Raw genomic sequence first — 18,410 nt, forward strand, 5'->3', positions numbered from 1 at the left:
TTTCTGCTGTTGCACTGATACGTAACTTGTTGATTGCACACCGAGCAAAGCGTCGAGCAGATTTCTCGGTGTTATGTTTCTTGCCGGATGTGGAGTTTCCTCACTCATGAGCACAACTCTTCACTACACTATTTCACAAATACTTCCGAACGTTCGAGGAAGTTCTTTGCTATTCTTCTTTCACTCGGATTTCGTATTTCAAACACGATCGATCATGTTTCGCGCGCACACACACTACTGCACGACGCGTCGTTTGGCAACTTTCTATTTTTTCCAACCGGTGGAAATCACAAATTTTCGCCAGAATATCTCCATAAATCAACAAAAACCATCACAAAATGTTCATCCGGTTCGAATGGACCAAAATGTTCATAGAAAAATATCATAAGAATTGGTTTTCGGAAGATTTGCTGGTGATTGAATCAAAACGCGTGTGTGCAGAACAAAACTTTTATTTCCACTAAATTTCTTCTCTACCTTTTCCTCTCTCGGTCCTACGCGGGATTACCGGGGGGTCGCCTGAAGTATTTCACGCGTAGCATCAGACACCTTGACACCTGCTATAGTCAGCTTTTTCACCGATAGAAGGTTCGCTCGCAAATCTGGTGCATAGAGAACGTTGTCTATGGTACACTAAACACCGAGACTGTTGACCCCGACGATTTTTTTCTTTGTGCCATGCTGTTATGGACTGGTCATCTTTTGCAACACATATAATGACGGGATTCTTCATTCTTTCAAGAGTTTCGAAATATCCCTTCTGGTTCACTAGGTGGTCACCAGTTCCTGAGTCTAGCTTGAAGGTAACTTTTCTTCGATCGCCGCTATTAGATGACCTACCACTCATCAACGCAACAGCCTTTCCGCCACTTGCTGCATTCGCTTCCGCATGAATCTTGCTTCTGCAGTCCTTGGCCATGTGTCCTTTCTTGTGACACCGATTACAATAACCTGTGAACTTCCGTGGTTTCTGTTTGATTCCAACAAGCGCCGACGGCTTCTCTTTGTGCTCATCGGTCATTTGGTCAGATTTCTTCTGCCAACAATCTTTCTCGAACGGCATCAAGGGTAAACTTATCTTCATCAAGGTTCTCCAACGGTACGACTAACTACAATAATTGTTTTCATATGTTTTACAACAAACTCTACAATGCCAACACCTAGCTACCTACGATGACTAGCCTCAGGAATAGATCAGGTCTTCCCCTGAAGGCCATTGCTTTTATGATAGCACTGTACTGTCCTGTTTCTGGCTTATCTCAAAGCGTCCCGGAATATACTGACCCCTGGCCCAATTTCTCCGAATATATCTCCTAGATCCGTCAGTTCCAACGCTTTAAGTAAACTGTCCAAAATTTAATAGAACCTGCCTTCAGAGGATGTGAAATCTTAACCCGTTTCCAAAGTCCTCCGGACTGGCCCTACCTATTTCCTAGGTCTGCCTTAAAATTTCACACTCTTCAAATGATTTGCATAGTTTGGGTGCGTATAACCAATCTCATACCGTCCACTGAAGCCACCAAATCTACCTCCCGCAGCAGGATCGATGAAGAATCGTCGTCATCCGGGGCAAAACGAACTCAATCAGCCTCTCCCGCTAAAGTAGTAACTCCGCAACTCGGCTCCCACGAAGCGGACAAGCCGCGCCGCACCGCCAACGTCTGTGAAAATCGTTCCAAGAGTAGTACACCAGCAGCAGCAGCAACAACACCTGCAGTCACCGGTACCGCCAGATCTACCGGTTCCGAAAGCGAAGATATGAAGCGTGCTTCTGCGAAGAAGCTTATCGAGCGATACTTTTACCAACTGGTCGACGGATGTGGCAATCCGAAATGCAACAACAAATACTGTGCCTCAAGCGGTAAGGTGGAAAAGCTTACCCCGAATGCGGCCGCCGCCCGTGCTATCCAGCTGTTCACACAGGAAGCCACCCTGTGCGATACGCACCCATCGAAGGTGCCAAAAACCATGGCCAGTGCATCTACATCGACGCCCGGATCTTCGTCGTCATCGGTGGCTACGTCAGTATCTGCTAGTGCTGTTTCAGTTAAGGATGGTAGTAGTAGTAGTGGAAATGCATCTGCTGGCAGTTCGTCCGGATCAAGTTCCGGACTGGATGATTCTACGGTCAGCACCGAAGCTGAATCTGCTGCTTGGCGTTTGATTACCGCTGCCAATCTGGAAGAGATGAACGATAGGTAAAATTTGGTTACGATTCGTTTCATAGCTTTTCGTTGCTTCCTGCTTGTTGTTGGATCTTTCTAAGATAGGCTTGTTTAGGGATAACTTATTACTTTCTTAATTCTAGTTCAAATCTCGACATGGACTCCATGGATGAAGATGAGCAGCGGGAATCGAATATACGAAAAAATCAAAACCACCATTACGAGGGTGGAGGCGGTGAGGGGAGTGTCAAGAGTCCCTATGCTCTCCGTAGCAGCGCTACTAGTCAGGGAAGCAGTTCGCCATTTGCCAGTAGCAGTAGTAATCTCATTGGTGGGAAGAAGAAAACGCTCAGCACTAGCAGCAGTTGCAACAAGGAATCTAGCAAAAAACAACGAGACTCATCGCCGGTAGATTCTCTGGACGAAGCTAAGCTTCGGGAGTTGATGGAAGCATGTAAGCGAGACAATTCGGACACACCGCTGATCCGTACCCTGGGTGCCATTTTTTCCTCGTACCAATCGATAGCGCAAAGCTTTCAAAAAAGACCCTGCTCGAGTATCGATGCGATGCTCGAGAAAGCACCGGAAGATTTGAAAAATCTCAAAAAAGAAGACTTACGAACCCTGGAGGGGGATCTGGACAAGGACGAAGACAGTTGTGCGGAGAAGGCGCCGCCGGAAACGAAGGAAAGGCATTATACGACGGTCGATTTGGTAAGCTTGCGGCGTTCGATGAAAGCGCTATACGAAGCGAATAGCTCCGTATTTGGTCCCATCAACAATGCCTTACAATCGCTAGGAGAAACGCTCAGTGTCGAACTGCGTGTGCATCTCACCCAGAAGGTGGATCTGGAAGAGATCGTTACGGTTTTTGTAATCGTCTTTGAAGTATTACAAATTGGAACGGCCGAGTTCCTGGAGGTATCGCTACCTAGGATTTGTGCTGCCGTTTGTCACCTGCCGGTTTGGGCCCAATCACGGTTAGTACACATCTGGGCGGTACACAGTAAGGATGGCATTCAACCAATGTTGCAGTTGGTGCAGCAGCTGGTAACAATCTCCACCCTTTCGCTGAACTACTATCGGGACGTCAAAATTCACGACAACGAGGTCGTGTGCAATGCGACCAAGGTGATGAAGGTGAGTAGGTTGTAGGCTCTCCCTTTTGCCCGATTTTTTGAAATATACTCCTTTCTAGCTCGTCTTCTACGCCAACATCCTGGCCGGTGACGTGGATCCCAAACACTACCGGGAAGCCGATATGGGTGACATTGCCCCGCCGACCTATCTTTCGCTTATCCCGGAGGATGACGAACCCCCAGTGTACAATAGCAAAGAAAAGAAAGCCAAACAACAAAAGCTAGAGGACCCTCTGGCGACCGAACTGGACGTTAACATCCTAGACTGTCGGAAGCCCCACGTACCGTACGAGGAGTTCTACAACGAACCCCTGTGCGACGTAATCGAAATGGACCACGACTATCTCAACTACAAAAACACTACCTCGGAGGGAGCATACTTTGCGAACTCGACCAAAAAGTTCAGCTTCATGCTGTACTCGTTCATCCTAACGCCGGCAACGAAAACGCTCGCCCTGTACTACGACTCCCGGATCCGGATGTACTCGGAACGACGGTTAACCTTCCTGCATCACCAACTGGGTGGCGGTGGGCAGCAGAACGGGAATCCTTTCCTGAAGTTGAAAATTCGCCGGGATCATATCATTGACGATGCGCTGGTCGAGCTGGAGATGATAGCGATGTCGAACCCGAAGGATTTGAAGAAGCAATTGGTGGTAGAATTTTCCGGGGAACAGGGAATTGACGAGGGTGGCGTATCGAAGGAATTCTTTCAGTTAATCATCGAAGAGATTTTCAATCCGGACTACGGAATGTTTATCAACATTGAAGACACCAACACGGTGTGGTTCAATTCAACATCGTTCGAAAACGAGGCCCAGTTTACGCTGATCGGAATCGTACTCGGATTAGCCATTTACAACAACATCATTTTGGCAGTGAACTTCCCGATGGTGGTCTACCGAAAGCTGATGGGAATGAAGGGATCGTATGTGGATCTGCGGGATTGGAATCCAGTAAGTGTTGACCGAAATTCAATCATCATAATTTAGACTTAAATCAATTCCTCCCAACAGGTTTTGTACAACAGTTTAAAATCGATGTTGGACCACCAAGACAACGACATGGAGGAAGTGTTTATGCAAACGTTTAAAATTTGCTACAAGGACGTGTTCGGCAATGCACTGGAGCATGAGCTGAAACCGGACGGAGACAAGATCTTCGTCAACCAGGACAACAAGCAGGACTTCGTGGAACTCTATACGGACTTTTTGCTCAACCAGAGTATCGAGAAACAGTTCAAAGCGTTCAAGCGTGGCTTCCAGATGGTGACGGACGAAAGTCCGCTGCACCTGCTGTTCCGACCGGAGGAGATCGAGCTGATAGTGTGCGGCAGCAAAGAGTTCGATTTCAACGAGCTGGAACAATCGACCGAGTACGAGGGTGGCTTCACGTCGGACTCGCAGACGATCAAGGATTTCTGGAATATCGTGCACGGGTTGTCGATGGAATCGAAACGGAAGCTGCTGCAGTTTACCACCGGTAAGTGATGCATATATTTAGGGAAATTAATGCTCGATGGAATGCCCATCCATCACTTACTATGCCAGTAAAAATCCAACATGGGTAGCGCTACCTCTTTTCGGAAGATTTGCGACTCCTACAACACGATTATGACAGTCGAACACCTGATTGTTAACTGTCCCTGCTTCCATAACATCCGGCTCCTCTATGGAATACCGGACAGCATGTGTATCGTCCTCTCTAACGACCCGTCCACGGAAGTAGCCCTAATAGTTTTCCTAAAAAATGCTGGACTGTTCTATAGAATATAATAAACCAATATATACGAAATGACTCCGCCTCGAACATGGACACCACTGGAATAAGCCTGGATATCACATGACGATTACCTTACTGCCACGCTAGAAACCAAAAAAGGAACTATAATGAACTCTGTTAAAAAATGCTGTACTAAGGGGACTCCCTTCTGGAGCCCCACCCACCTCTAGGAGAACCCCTTCTGGGGTCTCCAAACTCTCATCTATGTAACTAGGGAAGCCCCCTTCTGGGGCTTCCGGAGATGAAGCAGCCTGCGACTGAAAATCTCCTAAATGAAAGAAATTTAGAAGTTTTAACGAAATTGATCACTTGAAAACTTGGCCGCATTAAACGCTTTAAAATCTCGAATGATCTAAGGTACACAGATGGATGACGCATCAAATCGAAGGGTTTTCATAAAGCTTCCAAATGACATAAAGGAATAAGTTAACAACTTCAGCTTTTTTGAAAACTAACCACAAGATTACAAGAATGCTCCTGGGGTTTGTAAAGAATAATTATTCTTATATCAAGTTCCATGACCTATAACCAGGCTTACTGAAACTCCTCAAACTCACTGGAGGTTTTAAAACACTCTTGTCCTACGGGTTTATCCAGCCCTCACCTCGAGTGAGTGGTGGCAGGAATATGGAAGAAGTAAACAAAAACCCCTCGAGAGAGAGGGAGAATGAACTTCAGTGAGAGGATGATTTGACGTGAGGTGCGCTTTTCGAGCTCCGGATGACTTTTTTGTTCGACGCAAGAAGCTCAAAGTTCACCCAGAGTGAGAGTAAGAGCGTGTGATAGAAAACATGAACATAAATGGCAGCAAACCTCACTCTAATTTTATCCCCCTTCGCTCACAAGCTCTGAAGCTCTTTGGAATGATTTGGCAGTAGGCATTCTACTCCTCAGAAAAATGGTGCGCTCGGCTCATTTCAAACTCGGCAATGATCATTTTTTTTTCATATCACAACCGGTTATGTTGGGATTGATTGAAGAAGGGGTGTTGCTAAAGTCTGGAACGCGCAACAATTGGTCAACTTCAAATTGGTGTATTTCTGTTAATAATGCATAAAAAAAAACCTGAAATTCTGCATTTGGAAGTTGATATACAATGGTTGCTATGATGAGTTTTCACCGTTTGCTCTCCAGTTTTCAAAATGACGTCCAAGCAAGAGGAGCAGCGTGTCAAAATTTTGCTCGCGCAGCAAGAGAATCCAACGTTCTCACACGCCAAGTTGGCAAAATTGCTGGATGTGGCCAAATCGATCGTGACAAACGTTTTAAAACTGTTCGGGGAGCGTCTGTCTGCCTGGAAGCGGCGGCAATCGTAATCCGGACGTGGAAATAAGGCCGCGACGACGAAGAAGGTGGTGGTGAAATATAAGCGGAATCCTAACCTCTCCATCCGGGACGCCGCTGGAAAGCTCAATGTCTCCCATACTACTGTGCAGCCCAGAACTCTGCCCTATCGAACGGTATTGGGCCTTGGTCAAACGGAGTCTCAAAAAAAAACTAATAAATCCATGGAAAAAGAGCAGCAGTTTAAATCTTACTGGCGTTCGGCGGCGAATTGTGCAAAATTTATTGGAGGGGTTAAGCGGAAGGCACGGCAGTTCGGATTTGGCAAACCAAAAGAATAAACGAACATTTTTTCCTCTAAGGTATATGAATTGAACTACCACAAGAAAAATAAGAAGATTTTTGTGATATGAATTTTGACTGAAGGAAACGATTTTTTGTCGATCAATTTTTGCGCGTTCCAGTCTTTATGCAAGCGATTGTCCTGATTTTGGTCATGCTTGGTTGTCGGAATGATTGTACGCAGCCCTGTGCGGAATGATGTACCTACTGCTTCGAACAAGCATTAGGATGGGCGCTGACTGTTTTAAGGAATCCAATTCGATTCTGGAGAATCCATTGCGGGAATGCTGAAGATTCACGGTAGTGGTTTGTGAAAATTAGATTGTGGCAACATCAATAACAAATGTTGACACATGCACACTTCGCTGACGCAGAAAAAGTTCAGTATTGCCAGTAATTTAAAGATAAGACAAATTTGTAATCATGGGTGCCAAACAGTGCCAATGAGTATGTGCCAAAACTTTTTTTTTTATAGCAGACTGTGCGGAGTGACCAACCCCTTGATTGAAGCACAAAGCGGAAGCAGCAAGCTTTCGAAAAACACTTTTCAGAAAAGTTGATGCTTTGCTGACAGAAATGTGAAAACAGAAAGCTCGACAACAAGCATTCAATGTAGATGATTATCGGTATATCACACTTTGTCAGGTTGCTTTTGAATCGACTAAGACAGCAAAGCAAAGCGTAGTGCCTCCGACCAAATTTTCGTCTTAAGAAGGATTTTAGATGAAAAATGGCGCAAATAATGTTACAACATACTAGTGTTGCTGGATCGTCTGGACATTTCAAAAATAGTGTTGATTAGCCTATCTTCACGAAACTACTTCGATGCAATGGTTTGGACAGAGGACCAACTCAACACAGAAAGGAATTGGCGTATTGCAAGGAGATCCACTAACTCCAGGTATACTTGTTCTCTTACTGCATCACACGTTGATGTCAGTCAATAAGCTTCTACCAGAAATCATGCTTGAACTAGGTTGTAGTATCAAATTACCATGTCAAATAGGACACATTCTAATCCTCATGTACTGATACGATCCGACCGCTCAAAATTTATGATTTGTCATCGAGAAGTAAATAGACATCCACACCTGACCAGACACCAACAGGTGGATCTGACCTCAGCCGGATACCCAGAACCAGTTTCGAAAAATGAGATACATGCGTTGAATTCTTCAAATTTAGTTATTGTAGACTTTTTGATGATTGTGACTACATCTTTCATGGCTTCGATAATCGAAAGCCACGTGTCATTTTGGGCAAACAACTTACGATTATGGGCTCTATTATACACACAAAATTATGTTTTTTTTTTTATTTGTCACACGATAGGTTTCTAACGCAAAAGGGAATTGGTCATTTCCAACGGGCATTCCAGAGCATGAGCATGAGCATGATTAACCGCCCACGGTTGCTACTCTGTTATTGCCAGATCTGCTGTAATTACACAGAAAACCAATAGACGGGACTAGCAGTCATCCTCAATGTGTAAAAACTGGTGATCACAAACTAGGCAATACCAGCGCCGGCCGCGCCCGAACACAGGTCCAGAAAAGAATGGATAGGAATGTGTGGACGTGACACTCGCTTTTATGGAAGCCGAGGAGTCCTCTGCACTTCCACGAGGAATCACTGGGATGTTGGGTAAGAGGGTAGGGTTTGCAGCAGGGTTCGTTTTGGTAAACGATAAACTGAATTGATGTCCTAACGATCATATAACGCGCAGGAGCTTAGGATTGAACCCACGGTATTCTGCTCAGCAAGCAAAAACTTTTGCCACTAGGCAAACGAGCTCCTTTTTAATCATCGAGTTACTGTTATTACAAATGTAGGTAGTCATATAATCAAATAAAACGATTCACGAATCTTCAATGTGGATGGGCCTGAGATTAGACTCATGATGTTCTGCTCAGTAAGCAAAGGCGGTCGCTCTAAGGTCACCGAGCCCCTCGTATCACATCATACCGTTACTCGAGTTGTTGCGATCATTCAAACCTGACACCGACGACGACAACAAGTTTCGCAAAATACACGATAAACAAGCGATTTGACCATACATCTCTTTAATATGAAAGGATCTGGGACCACGTTTTTCTGCTCAGTAAGCAAGCCACTGCAACCGAGGGCTACAAAATGGTGAGTGACAATCTGGAAGGAGCGATATACCTAGCTCCGGTCCTCACAAGTTCCTACCTCACGCCTCCACGAGTCATATGATCACAAAAGACTGCCAGCTGAAACATGGACACAGCTGGTTGGCGTAGCCTGGGCAATGTTGTCAATCCGACAATAGCAGAGTGAGGAGGTGCGAACACTGACGCGGTAACCATAGCACGGTGATAGAGGAAATGCTTCGCCAACCCGAGCGTCTGTTCGCCATGAAGGTGCGTCTGACTGGCATCCAACGGCTGAATAAGAAATGCTCTTCCCCGGAAGCTACACCTAAGATGGCAGCCCCATCACGGCGGATAGGAGACCTACCACCTACTGTCTCTGAAACCTTTACAATTGTTACAGAAATCAACAGAGAAAGACATCGAACTGATATAACGGCAACGACTTTTAGCGCAAAGCAACGGACTCGAATTGGATCATGGAATGTATTGACGTTAGCCCAGCAGGGTAAACTGGCACAACTCGCCAACGAGGCGCGACGCATGAAGCTAGAAATCCTGGGACTGAGTGAAGTTCGTTGGCCAAACTTTGGAGAACACAAACTGCCGTCGGGACAGGTACTACTATACTCTGGTATACGAGGTGAAAACGCTCCCCGCCATCGTGGAGTTGGTCTCCTACTTAGCGTCCAGGCAAGTGCTGCGCTCATCAAGTGGGAGCCTGTTGATGAGAGGATAATCGTTGCCAGATTTAGAACACGGGTTCGTAACCTTACCATAATCCAATGTTATGCGCCAACTGATGCTGCCGAGCTACAGGACAAGGAAAATTTTTACAGTCAACTGAATGCCGTCGTGAATAAGGTTCCAAAGGGTGACATCAAAATCTACACTGGCGACTTCAATGCGAAGATCGGCTCCGACAACACGGACTATGAGCGTGTCATGGGACGCCATGGTCTCGGCGAAATGAGCGAGAACGGTGAGCTGTTTGCAGAATTTTGTGGCAATAACGACATGGTGATCGGGGGATTATGCGTGGAGTGCGTTCTTTTGTACGTACAAGCTAGAAGAGCGTTATCAGTGATTGCGGTGGTTCAAGGAAAATTAAATAAAGCATTTCTGAAAACATGACGCTGCAAAGTCTCTAGGCCAATCGGGTGAGATCTTTCCATTTTATCTATTTATATTTTATTTTTTGTCACTGATTTATCAAATGCTCTATATTCACGAATAGAGTTACCAAATCATTCACCCTCCCACTAACACAACTCTTTCCTTCCTGTGACACCTATGAAGGTAGTATGGGTTCCCTGCACCTTCTTAAGTAGATGTTGGATTAACTTTCCCTCCCTTCCCCTGCGATTGTAAGGATGTGGCCAGGTGTATAATGCGATGCTTGTATTGTAGATTTTATTTTCGTGTGGGGAAAATCACTAATCCCAAGTGATATTTTCTGCGTCAACACTCGATATTTTCTGCAAAACGTATTAGTTGACCATTATATAGCCACCCACGATTTGTACAATCGCATATGCTATGCTATGCTATGCTATGCTAGTAAGCAAGCCACTGCAACCGACGATCTTTCAAATTCGAAAACTAAAAGCTACGAAAAAGTACTTAGGTCTTCATCAAGTTCCACTTTCACACGACGGTCAATGTTTCGAATTGCTCTTTAAGCATTGTTCCGGTTATCATAACAAGCTATGACCGACGTGACGATTGTTTAAGCCCTGATTAAACCAGCTTTTCAAATGAAATTACGTTTTCGAAAGCAGTCCAACGGATCTAACCTGAGTGAAGGCAGAGAAAAACTAATCATTACGATCTTAAATATAATTATCAACAGCGAACCGTTTCTCCAATTTCTGTTCTGTAGTGGCCTGGATGATAGATCAACTCAGTAATGTAATTAAGCTTGGGTTTTAACCCATGATCTTCTACTCATTAAGCAAAAACGGTTGCTCTATAGTCACCGTGCCCTTACATTACGACAATCTACGACCGACTTGACAAAAAGCTATTCAAATGAAGCGACGTCTCTGAAAGCAGCCAACAATGTCTTCCAAACTAGCTCACCCTTTCCGAAACTCAAGATTTAAACAATTCAACTATTGGTTATGAACTGCACTTTATGCTCTCGGAACCCAACGATGGCGGTTTATTATGTTGTGGGAGTGCTTGGGATTAAACCCATGATTTTCTGCTCAATAAGCAAAACCGATACCTCCAAGGTTATCGAGCATCTCAAAATCGCAACACTCCACCGCAAAATATGATTAAGTTTTCACTTGGTATGTAATGAACAACAGAAATACGCGACAATTCATATAGTTTCAGCGGCTGATGCTCAATTTTAAATATACTAACGGTACTGCCTACGGCGATTACAACAGCGACTACGACAGTGCCTACGATGACGACATCAGCGAATTTGTAACATACCATTTGTCTAGGATATAACACCTTTGCCCAGCACCTCCACATGAGCTTCATGTCTGCTATCTGTCACTGTTTGTAAAAATATCTAGTAACAATTACCTTTGTTGTAATACTTCCATCAATGAAAACAAATGTTCTTGCATTGCCATGGTCATCTGGGAGGAGGTTCGCGTCTAGTGCTTTCCCCAAGAACCGTTCACGGCCACCAGCTACCTCCCGCCCAATCTTGGACGTATCCAGCCGATTCCAACGGGCATTCCAGATCATCAAAAACCAGAACCCATTCTGCTGTCTCCGGATGACTAGTGTAAAACTCGAAGATTACAAAGACGGCTATTTACTTCTGGATGAAAAATCATAAATTTTGAGCCGTCGGATGGTAAAAGTACATAAAGTTTTTCCTTTTTGGGGCCCTACCGGAACCAGTTCTGGGTATCCAGAGCTCAGTCGTAAAATGTAATCAGATTGAAAATGAATCTAAGGAATCGTTTGAATTCATTCAGCGAAGTTTTCGGATTGGAAAATACAGTGAAATTAACGTTTAAATTTTGGTTGCCGAAAACAGTTAATGGGTGCCGAAGTTGACATTTACCCTATGTATATTAGGCTGGGACAGGGATATATGAAAAAAAATTCTTGTTCCAGTATGATTTCCGGGGGCCTTCTGGGTCCTAGAATAACTGTGTAAAATTTCAGGTCGGTCGGTGGAACTATATTTTAGCGCCAGCGCTTTTAATTTTACATCGGATTTTCTATGGGAAAACTTACTTTTTCAAATAAAAATCTGGTGAGGTCACCCATTATCCTCTAAAAATAAACCAACTTTTCCCTAGGAAATTTTACAAGGAAACTTTTCTTAGAAGACCGCAAAACGATCCGACGCTTGTGGAAAAAGTTATTTAGCCATTACTGATTGCTAACCAAACGAACTGCTCATTATTCTTTTTTTCTAGCAGCACTGCCTGCTGCTGTCTGCGCGAGGCAGTCACGTTGTGTGGGGGTTCACTCAGCATGGAGGAAAGCCGATATAATGCGCAAAGAATCTTCGATTTTGATGAAACTTTACACAGGTTTCCGGTAAAGTACAACAATTATGTTTCACGGGGGTCATTTGGATACAAGCGTGATTTTTTACAAGGGTGTATTTGCTTTGGCGCACAATTTATTCAAACCTTATCAGGCGATGTGCTGCTGCTCAGACTTCAATATTTCATCGGCTTCATTTTTCGGTGGTACTCCACAACTTGCAGTACACACTTAAATCAGATCACCAAAGTCGGTAGGATTTTACCGGGTGAAATCAAGAAAATGAATAAATTTTTGTTGAGGTCGGAAACAAGCTTTACGGCCCTTTCCGCGACATCATTCACAACCCCAAGAGCTTGAACTCGCTGCTGCGCTGTTAAGTAGAAAAGAACCGCCGTCACTTTCAATAAATTTAAAGCACTTTTTTTTTGTTCAAAATCGAAACAATGTTTATGAAAATATGTCACTCTCTGATTGAAAATTTTCCAGCTGAATCAAAGCTTTGATCCTGATGTACCTTTGGTAGTACACTGGGATGGAAAGATTCTGCCTGACATCAACGGAAAGCGCGTTGATCGGCTTCGCAATCTTGTTACTGGAGCAGAGGTGTCTAAACTTCTTTCGGTACCTTCCCTATCAAGTGGAACGGCGGATGCTCAATCAGCTGCGATAATGGAGACAATCAACGAGTGAGGTCTGCAGGAAAGAATAGTTGGAATGAGCTTTGATACAACTAGTATTAAATCTGGCGTAAAAAATGGTATTATAACCCGTCTTCCAGTTCTACTGAAAAGAGACTTCACGGCGAATGAGAACTACCAAAATTTGAGTTTAGTTCACTCATAATCGCCAAAAGTGCAGGAACTCAGCGATGAGTAAATTTGTCTCATGGTTTCCTGTGGAAAACCTAAAAAATCTGCCGGAAAATGAGGTAATTGACGTAAATTTTATTCAGTCTCGGAGTAGTACCAATAGACTGTGTGAATCCAATCTTTACTTTTCTCAAATTCGGGAATTTTTCCCTGAAAAATCCTGGGAAAATATGAGACAAATTTTACTCATCGCTGAGTTCCTGCACTTTTGGCGATTATGAGTGAACTAAACTCAAATTTGGGTCGTTCTCATTCGCCGTGTTGCTACCATTGGCATGCCGCCATCACATCGCCGAAATTCAAACACGTTTTACAACACGAAATATATGGCGATAAGTCGAAGTCGAACAATCTCGATTCTGTCATTGAATTCAAAAAAGAATTCAACCAAAATCGGAGCAACCGAAAATTCCGGACCGTTATGGATGATCCGGAGCTGAGGACCTTAACTGAACCATGGAGAGACGGAAACATCGCGTTTTGTGACGACCAGCTGTTGATTAAACAACAACGATCAGATTACGAAGAGCTCCTCGAATTGGTCGTAATGTTTTTGGGTGGAGTTCCTCCAAAAGGATTAAGATTCCACAAAGCAGGTAGCCTTAGCCGTGCGAGGTGGATCGGTAGCGAAAAATCATCATTTTGAAATCGTGGATGTGCAGCGAAAACTTCGATGATCAGTCTCTTTGGAAGCATAACACAACTTTGGCTCTAAAGGGTGTCCACGATGAAATTGCCACACACAAAATTGATTCGCAAAATTCGAGTTTTCATCCGATTGCCATCAAATTTTCAGGGATTGAGAAATAACTATTAAACTTCATTTTACCATTTTACTCGTATTTTATTTACAGTCCATACGCAAATGCCCGCACCTTGGCCTTAACCCCGGCCATAAGATTCTGCACAACCTGTGAATCAACCGTTTTTTGCATGTAAACCCATACTTTCTTCAGTTCCTCGACTGTCTTCACTACCTTAGGTCGTTTAAGAAGGTGCTGCTTCATAATCGCCCAGTACTTCTCGATGGGGCGGAGCTCCGGAGTGTTGGGAGGGTTGAACATTTTCGGCACGAAATTGACCTTATTGTCCGCATACCACTTCAGCACGTCCTTGGAGTAGTGGCATGAGGCCAAATCCGGCCAGAAGATTGTTGGGACGTTGTGGGCCTTCAGGAGAGGAAGCAGCCGCTTCTGGAGGCACTCTTTTATGTACACCTGTCCGTTCATCGTGTCCTGGGTCACGAAAGGTGCACTCCGCTTCCCGCACGTGCAGATGGCTTGCCAAACCAGGAATTTTTTCGCAAATTTGGACATCTTCTGAGTGCGGACATGCTCCGGAACGCTGAACTTATCCTTGGCCGTGAAAAACAGGTTGCCGGGGATCTGTTTGAAGTCGGCCTTCACATATGTTTCGTCGTCCATGATGCAGCATTCAACTTTTGTCAGCATGTTGAGGTACAACTTCCTGGCACGGGTTTTGGCGGACTTGTTCTGCTTCTCGTCGCGATTAGGGGCCTTTTGTACCTTGAACGTTCGAAGCCCAGCCTTAGTTTTGGCCTTCTGGACAAAACTTCGGCTTAGGTGCAGCTTCTTAGCCACATCCCTAACGGAGGCGTTCGGATTTCGGTTGAAGGCCCCAACTACGCGGTTGTGATTTTTTGTGTTGTACGGAATACTTTTTCCTTCACTTCTGGGCTTCCGATCGGTGGTCAACCGTTCCTCGAACCGCTTAATCACTCGCGACACCGTGGAATTCGCGATTCTCAACGTTTTAGCGACGGAACGATGCGAGAGATCCTTGTTCTCGTGATGAATGCGCAAGATTTTATCACGCACGAGCTGTTCTTTCGACTCCATTTCCGCGAGTTTTGGTCACAGGACTTTAAAACTTGCAGGATGTAAATAATGCACTATGAACTAAATCCACCCAAATTTTCATTAAATTCTACCCAACGGTTAAAAAGTTAGAGCAATTTCATAGTGTGGCAATTTCATCGTGGACACCCTTTATTTCTATCACAATGCTTCATTCGATATTGGTATCGTCTAAGTAGTTCTGTTTCGGCCCCTCGAGTGGATCTGGAATTTTGAGCAGATCTCCACAACTTTCACGATCAACATTACGCTTTGATTGCCATGAAAGCCTTTCAAAATCATCTATGGTACTTATCAGAATGGAACGTGGCCCTTGCTTGTTTCGATTCAAAAGTAGAAATAGACTCTGATTGATTGATTTCTTTATTAAAGACGAAATAGTAAAGAAACTACCAGCTTTAAATGAGCCAAAAAAACCGATCGAAAAATCCGGAAAACGACGCAAACTCAGCGAGGATAAAGTTCCCGTCAGAGCAGGCTTCAAGTGAGTTTTTTACTGTAATGAACATCTCCACCGATTTTCTCGGTGAAAACCCTGAACAAGATTATCTGAGAGGTAAGTAAATAGCAATCAGTAATGGCTAAATAACTTTTTCCACAAGCATCGGATCGTTTTGCGGTCTTCTAAAAAAAGTTTCCTTGTAAAATTTCCTAGGGGAAAGTTCGGTTGGTTTGTTTTTAGAGGATAATGGGTGACCTCACCAGATTTTTATTTGAAAAAGTAAGTTTTCCCATAGAAAATCCTATGTAAAATTAAAACCGCTGGCGCTAAAATATAGTTCCACCGACCGACCTGAAATTTTACACAGTTATTCTAGGACCCAGAAGGCCCCCGAAAATCATACTGGAACTGGAATTTGAATTTTGTCCCACCCTAATGTATATATAAATAGTACAAGGTATTTTCCAACGGAATTTACCAGTAAATCTTTTAAATTTGCCACAAAAATTGCATTTATCTCTATGTTGTTCACTAAAGTTGAATATGTAACAAAAGTCAATTATTTAGATTTACCAAGTATTGCACAGTACAGAAAATATTATTCTTCGCACTTTAGATTTGCACAAATCAAATGATTACGATACCTATCAATATCTCTTCCACAGGCTCGGACCGGGTACCGGTCGGTGGTCTCAGCCGACTGAAGCTGGTAATCGCTCGAAATGGACCCGATTGCGACCGGTTACCGACTAGCCATACATGTTTTAATGTATTGCTCCTGCCGGAGTACAGCACCAGGGAAAAACTCGAGGAACGTCTACTGAAAGCCATCAACTACTCCAAAGGATTCGGAATGCTATAATGAACATTAGAATGCGTAACTCGATGATAGGTTACGATCGCCACGATGATCAGATCATGGAATGTTGTTGTTTTTTTTTTCTCATAAAAGCAATACTACAATGCTTAATCTACGCCAGAGAAGAACAAACTCATAACTAAACGAAAAGGAAAGACAGAAATCCCATCGTGACTATATTGTGAATGCTAAAGTTTTTGTAACGGATTGTGAGATACTTGAGTTGTTTGTTCTCTAATTTCAGACGCGCGTAAGTGTGTTATTTTTTTGTTTATTTTGTCGATCTCGTGAGAATGATTTTTACTATACATGCTAAGCGATCTATTCCGCAATCATCAGTGTATAATATTAACTGTACGCGTTCCCATTTTTGCTCTCGATAGACATTTTGGTAAGAACATTTTTGTTTCGGTTTTACTCTTTTTTTTTTGCGCAAGCAGAATAAAATGCTCTTTCTACAGCAGTACTTATTCTACATTTTAATTTTTCCCCCGAAATTAGGTGAAACAATAAAATTCGAACAATGTGCCCGAGCCATAAAAAGAAAACCAATTGCTGCGGTTCTTATTGTGAAAGAAAATCGCCTTATTGCATGCGCTTTCTCCTAGCATTCTCGCAATCATGACAAGCGAAAGCGGAATGAAGCACCTGCCTGACGGTGAGTATGATTAATTTGTTTTTCGAGCCATCGACACGCGACTTCCACGAGTTTTCTGTTCTTTGCTGGGAGTTTTACCTTTTTGACACCCTGGTAAGCAAGTGAGAAACCGCAAATTCAACAAGCTTTGACTGTTAATTGCGCCCCTATCTCGACCGGTGCCATTTGGTAGTTGATTCAACTGAAAAGTTTTTTGAAGGCGCTATAACGGAAGGTGTTCTTCTCACGCCATATCCGAACTAATCACCATGCGTCTACATTAAACTTCCCGATGTTGAATGTTTCCATTGTCTGTAAGTAGGTAACCCGACGAGTTGACCCATAATATTTCCAAAATTAGGACACACATGGATTACACAAACCAGGAAATACGAATCAAATGTGCAGCATACGGCATAATGAAGTGCCACAATCCTTCAAACTACCCAGATCAAGGGAATGAGGGAATTTGCACGCTATCCAGCCTAACCCGTTCTCTTTCCTGTAATTCATTTGAACTATTTTCCTTGCACAAAAATCCGCATAACTATTTACTAGGGACTCCCCCATTCCAATTTCCCGCTCTCTCCCGCTGCCCGCAACATAAATCTAGAACTTATTCTCACCGTCACCACCCCGAGAATGTTCACCTGTTACCTACTAAATACAACAGCGAGTTAACCCTTTCCTTCCCAGAAGATTTTTCGTTGTTTTGAGATGCTAAAATGTGAGTTCTAGAGGTTCCATACAGTCGAAAATTATCGAATCCATTTACAAACGTTTTTTTGTTTAAAATGAATATTATTTTTCAATAGTTGCTAAGTTGAATTCTCAACAATAGGGTAGGTGTACCAGCTATGGCTTCTTCTTCTTCTTATTCATCGCATTTCAAGCTTATTTCACGGCGAATGAGAACGACCCAAATTTGAGTTTAGTTCACTCATAATCGCCAAAAGTGCAGGAACTCAGCAATGAGTAAAATTTGTCTCATGGTTTTCTGTGGAAAACCTAAAAAATCTGCCGGAAAATGAGGAAATCGACGAAAATTTTATTCAGTCTCGTAGTAGTACCAATAGACTGAATGAATCCAATCTTTACTTTTCTCAAATTCGGGAATTTTTCCCTGGTAAATCCTGGAGAAACCTGGGAAAACATGAGGCAAATTAACTCATCGCTTAGTTCCTGCACTTTTGGCGATTATGAGTGAACTAAACTCAAATTTGGGTCGTTCTCATTCGCCGTGTACTTATCGCAGAGCTGGTAGCGATCAATCCTGTCAAAAATAGTGATTTTAGTGATCATGTTGAAGAGATAAATGATCAAATAGTGACTTATAGTTGTAACAAAGTGACTAAAAAGTGACCTTAGGGAAGACAATTAGACAAAGACAAATAAATGTTATGTGCGATGGGAACCTTTTAAGCGA

At 43.4% G+C, this 18,410-nt stretch overlaps 1 protein-coding gene across 1 annotated transcript in view; it reads left to right on the forward strand.

Annotated features, from left to right (window-relative positions):
- The window catches only part of Ube3a (ubiquitin protein ligase E3A), a 35,681-nt gene extending 19,250 nt beyond the window's left edge, over positions 1–16,431 (forward strand). The window contains exons 2-6 of the mRNA XM_065223396.1: positions 1,539–2,198; positions 2,309–3,305; positions 3,364–4,260; positions 4,321–4,786; positions 16,154–16,431. Of these exons, the coding sequence (XP_065079468.1) occupies positions 1,539–2,198; positions 2,309–3,305; positions 3,364–4,260; positions 4,321–4,786; positions 16,154–16,350 (3,217 nt within the window). The 3' untranslated portion in view covers positions 16,351–16,431. The remainder of the gene's footprint in view (positions 1–1,538; positions 2,199–2,308; positions 3,306–3,363; positions 4,261–4,320; positions 4,787–16,153) is intronic.
- Positions 16,432–18,410: the final 1,979 nt, after the last annotated feature.

Source organism: Ochlerotatus camptorhynchus, unplaced genomic scaffold, assembly GCF_037179485.1.
Source record: "Ochlerotatus camptorhynchus isolate MF236.1 unplaced genomic scaffold, CSIRO-AGI_Acam_v1.1 ptg000192l, whole genome shotgun sequence".
NCBI classification, from domain to species: domain Eukaryota; kingdom Metazoa; phylum Arthropoda; class Insecta; order Diptera; family Culicidae; genus Ochlerotatus; species Ochlerotatus camptorhynchus.